At 44.4% G+C, this 19,213-nt stretch overlaps 1 protein-coding gene across 1 annotated transcript; it reads left to right on the forward strand.

Annotated features, from left to right (window-relative positions):
* The first annotated feature begins 831 nt into the window (after window positions 1-831).
* Window positions 832-13,601, forward strand: MMP8 (matrix metallopeptidase 8). The gene is made up of 10 exons (XM_059708042.1): window positions 832-1,022; window positions 3,172-3,416; window positions 4,073-4,221; window positions 4,309-4,434; window positions 7,309-7,470; window positions 9,183-9,300; window positions 10,031-10,164; window positions 11,094-11,247; window positions 12,089-12,192; window positions 12,349-13,601. Exons 1-10 carry the CDS (start codon window positions 912-914, stop codon window positions 12,450-12,452), a joined length of 1,407 nt encoding a protein of 468 aa, XP_059564025.1. The 5' UTR covers window positions 832-911; the 3' UTR covers window positions 12,453-13,601.
* Window positions 13,602-19,213: the final 5,612 nt, after the last annotated feature.

Genomic DNA, 19,213 nt, shown 5'->3' on the forward strand with positions numbered 1-19,213 from the left:
CAGCACATATGTCTGGGACATAATAAATAGCCAATCAACGTCGATTGTTATCATCCTCAGTATTGCTTTTCTTGTCTTTCCTGTGGAAAATCCAGCTTGCAGGTTGGGGATTATCTTTCTTTCTTTTTTTAATAATATATTTTATTGATTTTTTTACAGAGAGGAAGGGAAAGGGATAGAGAGTTAGAAACATCGATGAGAGAGAAACATCGATCAGCTGCCTCCTGCACACCCCCTACTGGGTACATGCCCTTGATCAGAATCGAACCTGGGACCCTTCAGTCTGCAGGCCGACACTGTATCCACTGAGCCAAACCGGTTAGGGCGAGGGATTTTCTAATACATTGATGCCAAAACCACAACCTTCAGAGCTGCTCCGAGACCCCCATACAAATCCTGCTTTGTGACAACACTCCCAACACACCCCTCACAAACAGCAAGGGCAGTGAGTTGCAGAGGCTCTCAAATTGGGCTTCCTGGTCCCAAGTTACCTACCACTAACAAACAATATTCCCCGGTATACGTGCCAGCCGTAGATGACTGCTGTTCATAACTTCAGAATTAATCTCTATTCTTTTTCCTTGACCAGACAATTTTGCAAAAGTTAATATCTAACTAAAAACCCCAAAAGCAAAGTGTAGTAAATTGCACTGTTTTTCTGTTGAAAGACTCCCTCATTGGCCGGGTACTAAATCACATTTTAACATTGCAAAATTGTCAGAGTGTAATTAACCCGTGTTTCTTCACATTCCCGTTGTGGTAATTGTTTGAGACACAGCTTTATAAGGGACCAAGAGAGCAGCGAGGGACACATACGTGATTCTGTGAACGTCTGGGCACCCCCCGGGGAAGGACCCTACCCAGAGCGGCAGAGCGGAAGGCCAGGGGAACTGGCGTTTGGAGGGAAGGCCATGTCCAGTCTGAAGGTGCTCCCACTTCTGCTCTTATTCCACACGCAGCTCTTCAAGGCCTTTCCAGTATCTTCTCAACCCAAAGGAGAAAAATATATAGAAGTTGTTCAGGTAAATTAATGATCAGGTGGGTGGTTGATTTGCTGGTAATTAGGAAATTGTATGGGTTGTTTTCTCCTTTTAATTAAAACAGCCTGAAAGAAATGATGTGGATAATCTGTTTGAGCTTAAACATCTCCTTTCAGTAGTTTGGGGGTTCCGAGCTGAATCCTCTGAAAGCCAGGCTCTTCAATTCCTGGCCAAACACTGCTGCTGAGCTGCCTCCATCTGGGGAACTCTTTGGGAAGGAATGGTTTTAATTACTCAACCGAGTGGTTTTCTCTTCGACTTACCTAAGATTTTCCCTCCCAGTTCATCTGCAACCCAGTTATTCCACGTCTGGCTCCTTGCATCTGACTGTCTTTGCAGCCCCAAATCCCAGGTGCACAAGAGAGCAGGAGGATGGGAAATTATAAGGGGAAAAAATCAGTTTAAGCATAAAATAGTGTAAGCAGATTTCCCTACACCAGATCATGGGGCTTTGTATACACTCTTGGAAGCATTGTAAAAGCAGCACCAATAGCCTTTTTCTGTTGTTTCCCAGTATGAACATTAGGCCACATTTTTAAGACGCACAAGAGAAAGCTGTCCCAAACTTGTCATACGTGATTTTCTTAGCATTCCAGTTTTAGAAAAGTATTGTGCTTATTTCTTTTTCTTTTTATCTTTTATGTTTTAAAAGTATCTCTTATAATGGTAATAGTAACCCTGGCTAATAGCTAGTTTATTCAGTATTTATTCTGATATATTATCTAATTTCATCCTTATGACAACCCTGTGAAAGAGGTATTATTATTATTAATTTCCTCTTTAAGAGACCAAAGTGACTCTTAAATCAGTTAAGTGATATGTCCAAGAACTCACAGTTAATTTGTGGCAGAAATAAGATTGGAACCAAAACCAATCTGATCCCGTAGCTTGTGAGAGCCCCAAAGTGCCCTGTCCTCTGTCACTTACAAAGTGCCCGGAATTCAAAGGCTGCTTTAAGAAATTTTAAGACTGCCTGCACACCCCCCAGAGCCTTTCCCTCCTAGTGAGTGTGGGCCCCTTTAAAAGAGTTACTGGGCCACATAAAACTAATATCAGTGAGGCTAATGTTGCCCAAAAACTTATTTGGATTTCTTTTTTTATTTATTCAACTTTTGTTTATTGACTGATTAATTCATTCTCTTTTTTTCTTTTTTTTTTTAATTCTCACCCGAGGATGTTTTTCCAATCATTTTTAGAGAGAGTGGAAGGGAGAGGGAAAGACAGGGAGAAATATCAATGTGAGAAAAACACATCGATGTGTTGCCTCCTGCACGAGCCTCAAGCAGGGCCCAGGCCGGGGAAGAGCCTGCAACCGAGGTATGTGCCCTTGACCAGAATTGAACCCAGAACCCCTCAGTCCACAGGCCAATGCTCTATCCACTGAGTAAAACCAGCTAGGGCCATTTTATTTTTCCTTAAGAAATTTTTAGTATTGACATTATTGCAGGGAACACCCCGTCCCCCTCCCCCTTTGCCCACTTCCGCCCTCCTCCACCTACACCTTTCTTGGCTTTTACCAAAATATTGTCTGTGTCCATGGGGTATGCACATATGTTCTTTTATGAAATTGTGGATTCCCACTTGAGAAGCAATATGATGAGTTGGGACCTGAATTGTCATCTTGGCCAGTTCCTTCCTTCTCTGCACCTACATTTCTTTCTTTTTTCAGAGTGGTTTTATATTTTTATTTTATTTAATTTATTTTATACACCTCCACTTCTCAATGAGGAGGAGTAAAACCCCTCTGTAATAGTGAAAAGAGGATTAAAAGAGAGAATTTGCATTGATTCAGCTAATATCTCAAGAAGTCAATAAATGCTAATGCTATTTTTTTATATAAAAATAAGGCAGTCTAGGTGTGGTCTAGCATTTTGCATGGGTCTTGTACTTCATCCCTTATGAAATACCTTTTTTTGTACAAACATTAATTGGAGTGCTGACTGGGTGGGGGCCGTTCTTTCAAATAGGCATTGTTCTTTCAAAGTCAACCTACAAATTTGTGTTTTCTGTTTCTGTGGCTGTCAGGGTATTAGACTGTTTCAAGTTGTGGTAACTTAAAAGGAATGCAAAATGCCCAGAGGAGTGAAGGGAATTTCAGAGCAAGTTCCCTCACAGGATTGTCTTTGTCCAGAATTACCTGGAGAAGTTCTACCAGTTACCCAAGGACATCTATCAGTCTGAAAGGAAGAACAGTGCCAGTGTGATTGTTGAAAAGCTTAAGGAAATGCAGCAATTCTTCGGGTTGACCGTGACGGGGAAGCCCAATGCGGAAACTCTGGAGATGATGCAAAAGCCTCGCTGTGGAGTGCCCGACGCTGGTGAATTTATGTTGACCCCAGGATACCCCAGGTGGAAACACACTAACCTGACCTACAGGTGCTATTCCAGGGGCTTCAAAACGTACTCATGCATCCTGTTGTTATTGAGCATGTGTAATGTGGCAGGCGCTGTTCTGGGACTTGAGATACACCAGAGACAAGCAACTAAATATCGCTGCCCTTATAGAGTTTTAGATGCTAATGGATGAGTATGAAAGGGTTAAGATCTCTTCATTCCAAAGCCTGTCATTTGTTACTTCCTTCTAATAATCTAAAGAGGACTATGTCAATGTCAATGTCTAAGAACTCACTTTAGGATTTTTTTTAAAAAAAAGGCTTAATCATTGCTGGAGATAAACTGGTCCCACCTTCCATTCATCTGATAACAACAATAATAATAATACTCAATATTTGTTCAATGCTACTATTTTCCAAAAACTGAACTAAATGCTTTTCATGTATTTAGTCTCCCACAACAACTCTGTGACATGGGTACTATTTTATTATCCTCATTTTATAAATAAAGAAGCTAGATTTAAAAACATGTAATAACATGTGCAGAACCCATATCTGTCTTCAGCCCTGAGTCCTGCACTCCCTCCTTACACCCTCTCCAGTGGTAGCCCATCATGTATGTAATTCACTCTAAAATGGAGAAACTCGAGCTATTGGAGTTCTAAACGATGAGCCCTCACACATCTTCTCATTTTGAAGGATTATTAACTACACCCCACAATTGTCAGAGGATGATGTGGAAGCAGCTATTAAGAAAGCCTTTCAAGTCTGGAGTGACGTATCACCCCTGAGCTTCACCAAGGCCTCACAGGGAGAAGCAGACATCAACATTGCCTTTGTCCAAAGAGGTGGGCTCGAAGCAGTCACGCTCAATTTTGCTCTCTCTGGCTGAAGTGAGACTTGGCAACGTCCTAACACGAATTATTTTATTTCAGCTCATGGTGACAACTCTCCGTTTGATGGGCCCAATGGAATCCTTGCCCACGCCTTCCAGCCTGGCCAAGGAATTGGAGGAGATGCTCATTTTGATGCAGAAGAAACATGGACCAAAACCTCTGAAAGTACGTTAACCAAGGTCAGGTCAACATGTGGCTTCTGAATAAACATTTTCCCTTCACAATACACATCACACACCACACACACACACACACACACACACACAGATCCAAGTTATTATAACACTTCAAACTCACACAAACTGACCATTTAAAAATTTTGCTATCTCAAGATACTAAGTCAATTTAGGTTTTAAATAAATCCTGACGCTAATTATGGATCGTTTCTTAGGGCAGAAATCAGAAAGCTACAGATCATACGCCCTGTTTGTGGAAACTCCGTGTTGACGGGACAGGGCCACACTTGTTTGCCCACGTGTCATCTGTGGCTGCTTTCCTGCTGCCAGGGCACAGCTGAGTGGCTGCCACAGAGGCCACGTGGCTCACAAAACCTAAAATACTCATTACCTGGGCCTTTACCAAACAAGTTCGCTGACCGCTGCTCTAGGGTGTATCTTTCTCTTAGTTTTCTGAAATTTAACGATGTTTGTAAAAGGTCCTATTTTTGGAAACCCAGAAATATTTGGGTTCATTTAGAAAACTGTCCTATTTAGTGAAGAGCAGCCATCTTCTTTTTCATCTAGTTACAGGGTCTTCACCGACCTCCTTTTCTTTTTTCTTTTTTTAAAATATATATATTTTATTGATTTTTTACAGAGAAGAAGGGAGACGGATAGAGAGTTAGAAACATCGATAAGAGAGAAACATCTATCAGCTGCCTCCTGCATACTCCCTACTGGGTATGTGCCCGCAACCAAGGTACATGCCCTTGACCAGAATCGAACCTGGGACCCTTGAATCCTCAGGCGGACGCTCTATCCACTGAGTCAAACTGGTTAGGGCTCACCGACCTCCTTTTCAATTATATGTTTCTACATAACAGACCTCCCTGTTCAGGAGGAGGCTCAGAATAAAAAGAGGTGGGACTCTTGAGGAGAAGGACAGGTAGATCCGGTCCATATGACACTTCACAAGGCCCTGGGGTAACAAACAATGTCACAGAGCACTTCAGAAAATAATAGAAAGGGAACCTTTTACCTTCGCTCGGGCCTTGTTCCTCCCACCATTTCCTCCCCACGTAGGCTGTGAGTGTTATTCTACTTGAGTCCCTGTGCTAGGAGCCATGTGTACCCACAGATAAATTACAGTCTCAACCACTACGCATTCCTATTGGCCAACCTGCTAGGTCAGATGGTCATGACCTCCCACCAGAATTAAATGATCCAGGTTCCCACCTGGACTGCTCACCTCCAATCTCTGCTCCCTCTGACTTTTCCCAACGCTGCAGCAAGGTTTGTCTTTGAAAAGTCTATCTGGGACTTCATGAGCCTCTTGCTTAACACTTTCAGTGCTTACGTCATATGGACCAAATAACATCCAAACACTTTCACTTGTGCATTGAAGGCTCTTGGCGACTTTCCAGCCTCATCTTTCTTGTCTTCTCATAGTTCACATGCAGCAGCCACATTGTGCGTTGACTGTTCCTAAATCACACCATGTACTTTCCAACTTCCTTGTACTAGCTCCTGTTGCTTCCTCTTCCTAAAATGCCTTTCCCCACACCCCAAGCCCTGCCTTTCAACATCTTCCCAGGCTGTGTCCAATGCCACCCCAATCTTATCTTTCATCTGGAAATGAGGCCTCCTCCTGAGAACACCTACTGACAGCCTTTCTATCTCCTCCACCTGCTGTCATTACTCTATGCATTCATCTTTTTTTCATGCATTTCCCCTTCCAGACTGTGTACAGTGATAAATCCCCCCGAGCCTCTGTCACTCAAAGGTGCTCCTTGTACTGCACTCATAAATGAAAAAAAAAAGATATAATGATCAAGAAAGCAAGTCTTGGAGCATGGGGAGAATGAGGCTACTTATCAATAAGAAGTTGAACATTGTGGTAAGAGCACAAGTCTTGCTATCATACCTGGGTTTAACCCCAGCTCTACCACTTATTAGTTACAAGACTAACAAGAAGATATTCAAAATCTGTGTGCTTCAGTTCCTTACTGTAAAAATATTTTTAACCATACTTGACAAAAATGCTGTGAGGATGAAATAGTATTACACTTCCTAGCATAAAGGGAGTGCTCCCAGCTCTGATTTACAATGTAGGCATGTGAGAAAATGTACAGTGTGCCATGAGATGGCACGTGGACTGGCTGGAGGGAGGGGTTCACATCGGAAGCCAAACCCCCAGATGTCTGCTGGAGCCACGTGGAGAGGTTTTGGACTTGGCAAATGAACTTGGGCTTTATTTGATTAAAAAAGTATGAGCCTTGGAATTTTTAAGTTTCTAGTTGTGAATGGCTCTGTGCTTGTGAAGTTAAAAGTTGAGGGAATGGAGCAATAGGAGGCAGGGTTTGTCTCTTTCTGGTGGAGAATTCTGGAAGCTGTTTGGAGAACTTGGAACAGGGAAGAGCTGGTGCTGGGCTCTGGGTGAGCAGTGAGTCAGCTCAGTGCCTGAGGCTACTCCGCTGCCTGGCAGGCTTCTGGCTAACTGCCTGTTTCCTGAGACCCTGCTAATGGGCCTGAGGGCCTGGGAGACTGACAGGGGTGCACCGGAGGAGAGGGTTTCTGAGGGTCATGAGACCTGTGAGGGCTCTGCTAACATCTCCCTAAGCCTCAGGGCCACATCCATGAAACATGGGAATCACAATAAAGGCAGGTTTATTTTATTCTAAAATTTGATGTGAAGCTCACAGTCACCTAATCTGAATCCTGATTCCTTCTAATCTTCAATTCCCTGGAGAGAAAAAGAAAGTGACAGGCATGAAAGGCTATTTCTCCAGACAGTTTCGGCTCAGTAGCTGCATTCCTTGAGATCATCTTTCCACCGCCCTTGGGTATACCGAGCCACTCACCACACATGCTTGCATTTCAGATTACAACTTGTTTCTTGTTGCTGCCCACGAATTTGGCCATTCCTTGGGGCTCTCTCACTCTTCTGACCCCGGTGCCCTGATGTATCCCAACTACGCCTTCAGCGAAACCAGCACCTACTTGCTCCCTCAAGATGACATCAATGGCATTCAGGCCATCTATGGTAAGGTCATCTGAAGAACATTGCAGAACATAGTAAGACCTGGGCATTCAAGGACGTTCATTGCAGCCACTGTTTGTGGTGGTAGAAGTTGGAGAGCACTTGGGAGTCTATTAGGAGGAGAATGCACAGGTGAAATGTGCTGGATGCATGCCATAGAGCACGTGCAGCAGCGAGAAGCACTGAATTACATGTACGTGTGGCAACAACAGGGATGGGTCTTTAAAACATTGCACTTCATGGGAAAGAAACAGAATGATACATCATACACAGTACAAATTAAATTGCGCAGTATATGAATCTATATAAGTTAAATATGCACATAGACAAAGAAAGGTATTTTAACATGCTAACAAGAAGATTTTATATATATATATATATATATATATATATATATATATATATATATATATATATATAATCTTAAGATTGTTGTTTGTGGGGGAGGGAGGATAATGTGAATGGAAATGGAGAGAAACATTTTTTAAAGTCACTAGAGGCCCAGTGCATGAAAATTCATGCACTGAATGGGGTGTCCCTCAGCCCGGCCTGCCCCTCTCACAGTCTGGGAGCCCTCAGGGGAAGGTGATGCCCCCATCACACCTCTGCTGCTGCCATTTCCAGCAGTGCAAACCTCAGCTGGCCCTGGTTACCTGAGCCTCAGGTGGCCCTGGGCGGCTGGGTAGCCGCCATCCGAGGCTTGCCTGCACCTCGAGCTGGCCCTGGGCTAAGGGGACTGGGTGCTGCCATTTTGTGTCTGTGGGTGCCGCCATCTTTCAGGGCGTGGCAGTCAATTAGCATATTCCCTCCTTATTGGCTGTGGGTGCCGCCATCTTTGTGAGGGCATGATGGTCAATTAGCATGTTCCCTCTTTATTAGATAGGATGACTGAAACTTCAGGGAGGTATATAGAAGCCTTTGGCCCTGTTATAGAAGTACTATCTGGGTAAGACCATTGCATCTCTCCTCTCTCTTGCCCTCCTGCCCGCTAGTGGCTGTGACTAAAATGTGTTGAAGTAAATGGAATGGAGAGAGTGAAGTGGAATGAAACTGGGGGGAGCATTCGGTTCTCTCTGGTGGGATAGAATTACAAAACCAGGCCTGCCAGGGCACCACAACTAGGGAATGTTTATCATCACAGTAGAAGTTTCAGGAATGACGAGACCTACTCTAACTGCCTTCCCTCCCCAACTCCTTTTCCCTGAAAACACCTGCTTCCTCTGCTCACCAAAGTTTTAAGTTCTCTTAACTCTCTCAATCAACAATGAAAAAAACACTTTTAAATGCAAATAGTTATAGAAAATCATATTGCTAAAATTTGACTTAGATCTATGCTGTGGGGTAAAAGTCTGGTATCCGTTCCTTTCTGAAGGTGGATTTTGGAGGAGTGGGAATTGGACACTAAGTGACCCAAAAAATGCAGAAAGAGGGAACAAAAAGGAGGAGAAGGGTGTGATTAGGATTTTAAGTGGAGCATAGAATTCAAATTTATTAACTGCAAAATTTAACCTGGAACTGTCTCTGAAAATTACCATGACTCCTTTTTTTAAAAAAATGTTAAGAGGGACAAATGTACAGTTACACTGATGCCTTGTGTGGTAGCCAGGCCGTGTTCCTCTTCGTGTGAAGGTGCTTCATTGCCCTGAAAAGTGCTGAAATGCACACACAAAAAATCACACTGGGCTTGCACTTACAAAAAGCCTTTTCTTTTTCAGGACCTTCAGACAACCCTATCCAGCCAACGGGACCAAGCACACCCATCGCCTGTGACCCCCGCCTGACATTTGATGCTATCACCACACTCCGTGGAGAAATACTGTTCTTTAAAGACAAGTATGAGATTGAACTGTTCCTTCCTTTGGCTTACTTTACTGGCATAACTTAAAGCTATGTTTCAATTAAGTCATATGTTACATATTATTCAGCTTTCCTTTCAATTCTACACATATGTGCCTCATTGGGATTTCTAGTGGTTTCTGGGCAACTCGAAACATCCAGGAAAAGAAAACTAAAATATCTATGAACATTCAGGTGTTTATGGTGATGTAAATAGACATGGGCTCTAGCTACTTGGGAACCCTATAGCTAGGTTTACACAACACCAACACATTATTCAATTCACCCAAATTCAATCAAGTAAATGGAAATTATGACTTAAGCTGTAGGGTGAATATCCAAAAGATTGACTTTTTCTATTTCCCCATTGTCTATTTTGTGCTTATGTAATCACAGGCTAAGTGTACTTGTATTGCTTTTGCTGGAGTACTCTAAATATTCTCATCATTTTTGTAGGAACAATAATGAAAGACACTAAAATAAGACTTGTCAATGAGTGAGGAGAGGACAGTGCAAAAATGTCATCAAATAAGGTCACTCTTATGACCTCCTCTGGAACTGTAAAGTACATAGCAGATGAACAATATCGGTCACTGTGCTAGAAACTTTGCTTTTCTTATATGGTCGTATCCTCCCAGCAATCTTATGAGGACCCATACTAGCCCAAGACTCACAGAAGCGTCCTACGTAGGCTATAGTGTGTGTTCTCTCCCTTGTGCTCCATCAGGTACTTCTGGAGAAGGCACCCTCAGCTACGAAGAGTTGAACTCAATTTTATTTCCCTATTCTGGCCATCCCTGCCAACTGGTATACAGGCTGCTTATGAGGATTCTGACAGGGACCTGGTTTTCCTATTTAAAGGTAACTGTCGAGGGTTTCATTTTATTTTAGTTCTGCCTGAAGAGAGGGGAAAAGGATTTTTTTGTGGCCCCTCCCAGGTTCAGGGGAGGTGAGCCAGTGAGAGTGTTATGCTGGCCCGGCTTCATCTAGAGACCTGGGTCGGTCCCATCTCTGCCACTAACTGCTGCGTAAGCTTGAACAGGTTGTAGCCCCTTCCAGCCTCAGTTTTCTCATCTACAAAGTGAGAAAAACTTTAGTGTTCCTCCGCCCTCAAGTTTCCCCAGGGCGGTAATTTAGTCTCTGGATAGAAGTCATGTAAAATAAGACATCCAATTGTGAGATGTCAAGCTGAGAAGTTGGAACTTTTTATTTTTTTTCCTCCTGCATGCCCCCTACTGGGGATCGAGCCCACAACCTAGACCAGTGATGGCGAACCTTTTGAGCTCGGCGTGTCAGCATTTTGAAAAACCCTAACTTAACTCTGGTGCTGTGTCACATATAGAAATTTTTTTATATTTGCAACCATACTAAAACAAAGACTTATATTTTTGATATTTATTTTATATATTTAAATGCTGTTTAACAAAGAAAAATCAACCAAAAAAATGAGTTTGTGTGTCACCTCTGACACGCGTGTCATAGGTTCGCCATCACTGACCTAGAGCATGTGCCCTGACTGGAAATCAAACCATGACCTCCTGGTTCATATTTTGATGCTCAACCACTGAGCCACACTGGCCGGGTGGGAAGTTGGAATTTTTAAATAGGAGCTGGAGTACCACTGAGGCTATTATAACCCAATGAACTTCACTTTATCACCTTTATTTTTTAAAGACTCTTTGTCCCATTTTCATTTCTATGATAAATGTATGCAATGAATAACAAGTGATACACATTATTTTGTAGGAAAGGAAGAATTTTATCTCACATATAAACTGAATCATTTGCAGGCAACCAGTACTGGGCTCTAAATGGCTATGACATTCAGCAAGGTTATCCCAAGGATATATCAAATTACGGGTTCCCAAGCAATGTTCAAGCAATTGATGCAGCCGTTTCCTACAGGACAAAAACATACTTCTTTGTGAATAACCAGTTCTGGAGGTAAGGTCAACTGTTCGTTCAACTAGAGATTGAAATCTATGTTTATTGACCCTGTCTACAACCCACTAATAATCAGGCATCTGAAAACTTAAAAAACATAAGTACTCTTTGGTAGCCATTCCTTTTCATATGATGATTAATGTTGCTATATCTTTTGAAAAATTTTTGTTTACTATTGATTTCAGAGAAGGAGGGAGAGGGAGAGAGAGATAGAAACATCAGTGATGAGGGAGAATCATTGATCGACTGCCTCCTGCAAGTCCCCCACTGAGGATTGAGCCAACATCGCAGGCATGTGCCCTTGACCGGAATCAAACCCAGGATCCTTCAGCCCGCAGGCCTACATTCTATCCACTAAGCCAACCGGCTAGGGTGAAATTTTTATTTTTTATAAAATTAAAATGCCTGCACAATGGCATTGAAGATTCTATATCATGAGCAAATCCTAATAAAGCACTAGGATGGGCTGCAAAAAGTTAGGTTAACTCTCATTTACGAGTTCAAGTCTAACATTCTTAAGCAAGTGCTATCCAGACAGCCTACAAAATCTGGAACCCAAGTTAGACTTATTATTTACATTTATTCAGAGAGAGAGGGAGAGACTATGCATCAGTTAACCAAAAGCCTTAGAAAATATAGCTCTTCTCTTTAAAAATAACACTGCACCAGTAATCAAAAACCTACTTTAGTAATAATGATACCCATATATTTTATAAATGGGTACCAATTTTAAAAGTTACCCATTCTTAGTCCCAGTAAAAAGGACATATACAATTTAAATAAAACCATTATACTTATATACTGTATTGGCCTTAAAACACAGGACTTTTTTTCTCATCAGATATGATAACGAAAGACAATCCATGGAACCAGGTTATCCCAAAAGCATAGCAAGTACCTTTCAAGGAATAGACAGTAGAGTTGATGCCGTTTTCCAGGAGAATGGTAAGTAGAAAAAAAAAACTAATTTGTTTCAATATTTTAAGTGGCGTATTTGCATTTGAATGTTATGGGATAGGAGTGGAGTATTTTTAATTGAGAACATCAGAAATCTTACTTCCACAGGCTAATTCAAAACTTTATCTTTTTTTTTTTTTATAGATTTCTTCCTTTTCTTCAGTGGACCAAGATATTATGCATTTAATCTGAATGGTCGTAGAGTCACTAGGGTTGACAGAAGCATTCGATGGCTCAATTGTAGATAGAGTTGAAGCAAAATCAAATGTGTTTGTATCCACATGAAAGGGAAGTCTAATTTGCATATCCATGGTGTGTCCTATTATACTTTTCTCAATAGTAAATAATGCTGTTTGGTATCACTCTATTCCTTGGACTTGTCTTCTGTGAAAATATGTTCATGTATTCTGCTGTTTGCAGAGTCTGATTTAGTTCCTTCATATTCCATCTCAGGTTAGTGAACCCATCTCGAGAGAAAGGAGTTAAGACCTCTTTGTCACCCAGAAGATAAGCAACTATTTCATTACTTGCTTATCTGACTTGTAAATGCATATATATTCCTAAATCTCTAAACATGTCTTAAGTGTACTGCTACATGCAATTTAGCACTGGGTTTTGGCTAGACAGTACCCCTTGCTTCTATTGAAAATGTGGTGCTATTTTCCACTCTTGGAAATAAATATTGTTGATACATGTGGGTTGAATTGTGTCCCCCCCCAAAAAAATACATGTTTAAGTCCAAACCCTAGGTATCTATGAATGTACCTTATTTGGAATTAGCCTTTGCAAATGTAATGACTTAAGATGAGTTTATACTGGACTAGGTGTCCTTATGAGAAGAGGAGAGAGATAAATACACAGAGGAGAAGGCCGTGTGAAGATAGAGGTGAGATTGGAGCAATGCATGTACATGCCAGGAACTGCCAGAATCCACCAGAAGCCAGAAAGAGGCAAGGAAGGATCCTCCTTAGAGCCTTCGGAGAGAACATGACCCCGCCCCCAACACCTTGATTTTAGACCTCTAGCCTCTAGAACGCTGATAGAATACACTTCTGTTGTTTTAAGCTACCAAGTCTTGGCACTTTGTTATGGTAGCCCTAGGAAGCTTATACAGTATACCTGCACTTAAGGAAATGAATCAGCAGATGATGACAAAGTTGAACCCCCAGAAAGGATTATTGGCATCTTCGGGGGGAGGGGTGGCAGCAAAAGGTACCACTTCATCTCCTGCTTCCTCCCACTCTCTCCTCTACAGTCCAAGCAAATGGGCTCATTGAAACTGTAGCTCTTTATTTCTTTTTTTCCTGAGATACTCCAGAGGACACCCTCCACAGATAATTGGGGTTTACTGTACAAACAACGCTGAGCACAAAATTCAATAAATCTCATTAAATTGAGCTTAAATTTGCTAGTGGCTCTTTCCAGCAGCCGCACGAGCAGCCCGTCCTATTTTAACACCTGTGAGACCATAGTGTCTAGTCTAGACATCAAAATCATGTACATTTGCAGATCTTAGAATGCAATGTAACTTATTACACAATAAATATGTGAATTATAAATATATTTATCACTAGCACATCCTATTTTTTCTATTAAAGTTTTTAAATTCCACAGTAATTATTATTTAGTACTAGAAGCCCGGTGCACGGATTCATGCACCGATGGGGTCCCTCGGCATGGCCTGTGGGGATCGTGTCGAAACCAGCAGTCCAACGCCACCTCCCACTCCTGCCTGTTGCTCCTGCTCATCCTGGCTCTGCTGCGCCTGCCGCCACCACTCAGTAGGCTCATTGCCATTCCGCTGCAGTCTCCAGGCTGCGATGGCCAGCCATGAGACCTGCATCTGGTGCCTATCAGTCAGCTAAACAGTGCTCCCACTGTGGGAGCACACTGACCACCAGGGGGCAGCTCCTGCATTGAGCATCGGCCCTCTGGTGGTCAGTGCATGTCATAGCAACTGGTCATTCAGTCGTTTGGTCACTTAGGCTTTTATATATATAGACTAGAGGCCCGGTGCACAAAAATTTGTGCACTCAGGGGGGAGTGAGGGGTCCCTCAGCCTGGCCTGTGCCCTCTCACAGTCTGGGACCCCTCGGGAGATAATGACCTGCTGGCTAGGGCCTGCTCCCGGGTGGCAGAGGGCAGGCCCAATCCCTAGGTGGGATTAGGTGTCCTTATGAGAAGAGGAGAGACATAAATACACAGAGGAGAAGGCCGTGTGAAGATAGAGATGAGATTGGAGCAATGCATGTACATGCCAGGAACTGCCAGAATCCACCAGAAGCCAGAAAGAGGAAAGGAAGGATCCTCCTTAGAGCCTTCGAAGAGAACATGACCCCGCCCCCCAACACCTGGTTGGGCTCAGAGCAGGGCCGATTGGGGAGTAGGGGCACCACCCCCTGTCATGCACAGAGCAGGGCAGATCCGGAGGTTGTAATGCCACCCTCAGTCACGCTCAGGGTAGGGCCAATTGGGGGGTTAGGGCACCGCCCCCTGTCACACTCAAGGCAGGGTCAATGGGGAGGTTGTGGCGCCACCCCCTGTCACGCACAGAACAGGGCCAATCAGGGGGTTGGGGCACTGCTCCCTGTCACGCACAGAGCAGGGCCCATCAGGGGGTTGGGGAGCTCCCCCCTGTCACGCACAGAGCAGGGCGGATCAGGGGGTTGGGGCGCCGCCCCCCATCACCCACAGAGCAGGGTCGATAAGGGTGTTGGGGCGCCGCCACTGTCACACTCAGGGCAGGGCTGATGGGGAGGTTATGGCTCTACCCCATCACACACAGAGCAGGGCCCGTGGGGGGGTGTTGGGGCACCGCACCCTGTCACACACAGAGCCGCAGAGCGATCAGGGGGTTGGGGAGCTCCCCCCCTATCAGGCACAGAGGAGGGCTGATCAGGGGGTTGGGGCGCCTTCCCCTGTCACGAACAGAGCAGGGTAGATAGGGAGTTTTTGGCCCCTCCCCCTGTCACACACAGAGCCGCAGGGCGATCAGGGGGTTTGGGTGCTGCCCCCTGTTACACTGATCCCAGTGCCAGGAGGCCTTTCAGCTCCGCTGACCCCGGTGCTGGGAGGCATATTACCCTTTTACTATATAGGATAGAGGCCTGGTGCACGGGTGGGGGCTGGCTGGTTTGCCCTGAGGGTGTCCTGGATCAGGGTGGGGGGTCCCCACTGGAGTGCCTGGCCAGCCTGGGTGAGGGGATGATGGCTGTTTGCAGCTGGTCACACCCCCTTCAGGGTGGGGGTCCCCACTGGGGTGCCTGGCCCGTCTGGGTGAGGGGCTGAGGGTTGTTTTCAGGCTGGTGGGTGACTGAAGCTCCCAACTGCTCCTTTTTTTCTTTTTCTTTTTATTCTGTGCCAGCTTTAGCTCTGGCTCCAGCTCTGAGGCCTCTGCTGCTGAAAGCAGGTATCTGGTTTGTTTGGGTTCTATAATCGAAACACTGTATTAACTCCAGCTCTGAGATCCAGGCGGGCTGAAAGCAGGTTTCTGGGGTTTTGTTTAGCTTCTATATTTGTAACAATGTTTCAAACTGCAAGCTCAGAGGCCGGCAGCGGCAGGCGGGGAACGTTGGAGTCCTCCATCACTGAAGCAAGCAAGCCTCATGTTAGCTTCAAGCTGCCTGGCTGCCGGCCGCCATCTTGGCTGGCAGTTAATTTGCATATCGCCCTGATTAGCCAATGGGAAGGGTAGCGGATGTACGCTAATTACCATGTTTCTCTTTTATTAGATAGGATAATTTAGCACCTTATTCTAATTCAAAAAATATCTATTAAATGAATTCAAAATAAATATTTTCAACAACTGACTTGTAATGTACTATAATTTCTTAGCTACCACCACGTAGTTAATCTAAAGTATAAAAATAACAAATTTTGATATACTGTTTACAGCCACTTATTCCCTTGTCACAATTATATTAAGCTTTTAGATATTGCTTTGCAGGTTATGGAATCTATAATAATAAAAGGGTAATATGTTAATTAGACCGAACGTCTTCTGGACGTCATTCCAGATGTCCTTCCTGACCAAACTGGGGCCGGAGGGAAGCCACCCCAGGTCCCAGAAGACTGCCTATGGCTGGAGGAGGGAAGCCCGGGTCCCAGGTGCCGGAGGGAAGCCAGTGCCGGCAGCCAGGGGAAGGAAGGTCTACTCTTGCACAAAATGTCATGCATCAGGCCTCTAGTATTTTATAAATGCTCAATGCCCTCAAAAAAAACTCTTAAAATATGCCAGCACATTATTCTCAATTTATTTTACAAAATGAGAAAACACAGACTAGCATCTATACTAATAAAAGGGTAATATGCTAATTAGACCAGACGTCTTCCGGACATCCTTCCGGACAAAGCCACAGTGGCGGGGGCTGAGGCAGAGACAGTTAGGGGTGATCAGGCTGGCAGGGAAGAGCAGTTAGTGGGGATCAGGCTGGCAGGGAAGAGCAGTTAGGGGCAATCAGGTCAGCAGGGGAGAGCAGTTAGGGGCAATCAGGCAGGCAGGCAGAGTGGTTAGGGGCAATCAGGCAGGCAGGCAGATAAGCGGTTAGGAGCCAGCAGTCCCAGATTGTGAGAGGGATGTCTGACTGCCGGTTTAGGCCCGATCCCTGAGGACATCCCCCAAGGGGTCCTGGATTGGAGAGGGTATAGGCAGGGCTGAGGGCCACCTCCCCCCTACATGCACGAATTTCATGTATGGGGCCTCTAATCTATCGATAGATAGATAGATAGATAGATAGAGAGAGAGAGAGAGAGAGAGAGAGAGATAGATAGATAGATAGATAGATAGATAGATAGATTAGGGGCTTGTTGCATGAAAAGATTTGTGCAATAGGCCTTCCCTTGCCCTGGCTGCCGGCACCGGTTTTCCTCCAGCACCCAGGACCCAGGCCTTCACTCTGGCCGGAGCCGCCTTCAAGCCTTTGCTCCACTGCTTCGTGCCTACATATGCAAATTAACCGCCATCTTTGTTGGTGGTTAATTTGCATATCTCGCTGATTAGCCAATGGGAGACATAACAAAGGTACGGTCAATTACCATGTTTGTCTATTATTAGATAAGATATATAAAAGCATAATATGCAAATTGACCAGATGGCAGAACAACTGGTCACTATGATGCCCACTGACCACCAGGGGGAAGACTCTCAATTCAAGAGCTTCCCCAGCCCAGAGGCCCTGATCACTTGAGGGCCTGACAGCCAACCTCTTGCCCCTCCCCACAACTGGCAGGCCCGATGGAGAATGGGGAACCAGGGGTTGGTGGCAGCAGATGCAGGCAGTGCCTGGCCAAGGCGGGTGCAAACAAGTGGGTCCCTGATCGCCCTGCCAGTCGTCCCACACACAGAGGGCAACCGGCAGCGGGAGGTGGGGCCAGCGAGTGGGCGGAAACGGCCAACCTCTCAGTCTCTCCCCCCGGCCAGCAGGCTCTAATCGCCTGATGGGGAATGGGGAACCGGGGATGGGTGGCGCGGGCAGCAGGGGCAGGCTGGCTGCTGGCAGCCAAGGAAGATTGGCCCTGATCGCAGGCCAGGCCTAGGGACCCTACCCATGCACAAATTTCATGCACCAGACCTCTGGTATACTATAATTGTCTTCATTTGTTCATTTATTCAATAAGGATAGATCAGTGACCTATGTATTATAGTGCTATGCTAAGGGAAGTGAGATCAATATATAAACAATTCATTTTATCAATGTAGCAAGTGCAGAATGACATGTAAGATGTGGGTATTTCACTTTTAACAGTAGATTCAGTTTCAGGTTATCTATCATATTTTCTAACACTTATGTCAGTTAGTACAAACATGAAGTTAGGAGACTCATCTTTTCAGAGCACCTGTTGGTCATGATAGATTCTTGGCCCAAACTTCTGAGATAAGAACTGAGTGCATATTATTTCTTTAACCATATTTTATAGTCATAGGAAGTAGATAGAAATATAAAGTATAATAAAGAATTCAAAAAAATTATTCTTTTTTTAGGCTCTTTTCTTGACAACATATGCTATTTTCTGGCTGCTCCGCTGAAATTTTATGTGAGTACAAGTGATGTAAGAATCTAAGCTTGGAATTTAAATAATAAGATTATTTTTATCTTAGCTTGAGGTCTTTTTTTTCAAAAGCAAAGCCTAAGACCTTGGTAGAGTTCTTTTATTCAGGACATGGTCCCAGGAAGCAAGACTGAGGTAGCAAGGAGACTGAACAGAGAAGGAACAAAAGCCAACACAAGTGTGTGTTACTGGGTATTTGCTATGATCAGCTGCTAACTGCTATTGGCTCAGGTTCATCCAAATCGCCTGAGCAGCCTACAGAACACCAGTCAACTATTCAGGTCTCAGTGGAGAGAAGGCTGGAACAGTCATCTTTCTGTTCCCTGACCCATTGCGTGGCTCTAAGGCAATGACCTGTCAGGCTCTGTGGCATCTCAGTGCCCCGGGTAGAAAGCAGAAGAATATCCAAGTATGCCCTTCAAGCTGGACTTTGTCAGAACAAGGTGAGTTACACAAACCCATCCTCTGCCATTGCAGCTACAATCAGAGGTGTGCCTCGGGGATGTGACACAGGGCACCAGAGCACTGACCACCATCTCCTTCATCTTTGCTGTTGGGAGATTAAAATGATGGGCGCCGAGACCAGTTTGGCTCAGTGGATAGAGCATCGGCCTGCAGACTGAAGGGTCCTGGGTTCGATTCCGGTCAGGGGAATGTACCTGGGTTGCGGGCACATCCCCAGTAGGAGATATGCAGGAGGCAGCTGATCGATGTTCCTCTCTCATCGATGTTTCTAACTCTCTATCTCTCTCCCTTCCTCTCTGTAAAAAATCAATACAATATATTTTTAAAAAATTAAAAAAAAACATTAAAAAAAATAAAAATAAAATGATGGGCAATTGGAGGAGTCTTCTCTGGTGAAACTTACTAGCCCAAGAAATAAAGACTTGCAGATACACTGTAGAAAAATGGGGCAGCGGCTGCCAGTTGCCTACATAACACGATTCTCCCCTCTCTTTGC

The sequence above is a fragment of the Myotis daubentonii genome, chromosome 9 (assembly GCF_963259705.1).
Source record: "Myotis daubentonii chromosome 9, mMyoDau2.1, whole genome shotgun sequence".
Lineage (NCBI taxonomy): Eukaryota > Metazoa > Chordata > Mammalia > Chiroptera > Vespertilionidae > Myotis > Myotis daubentonii.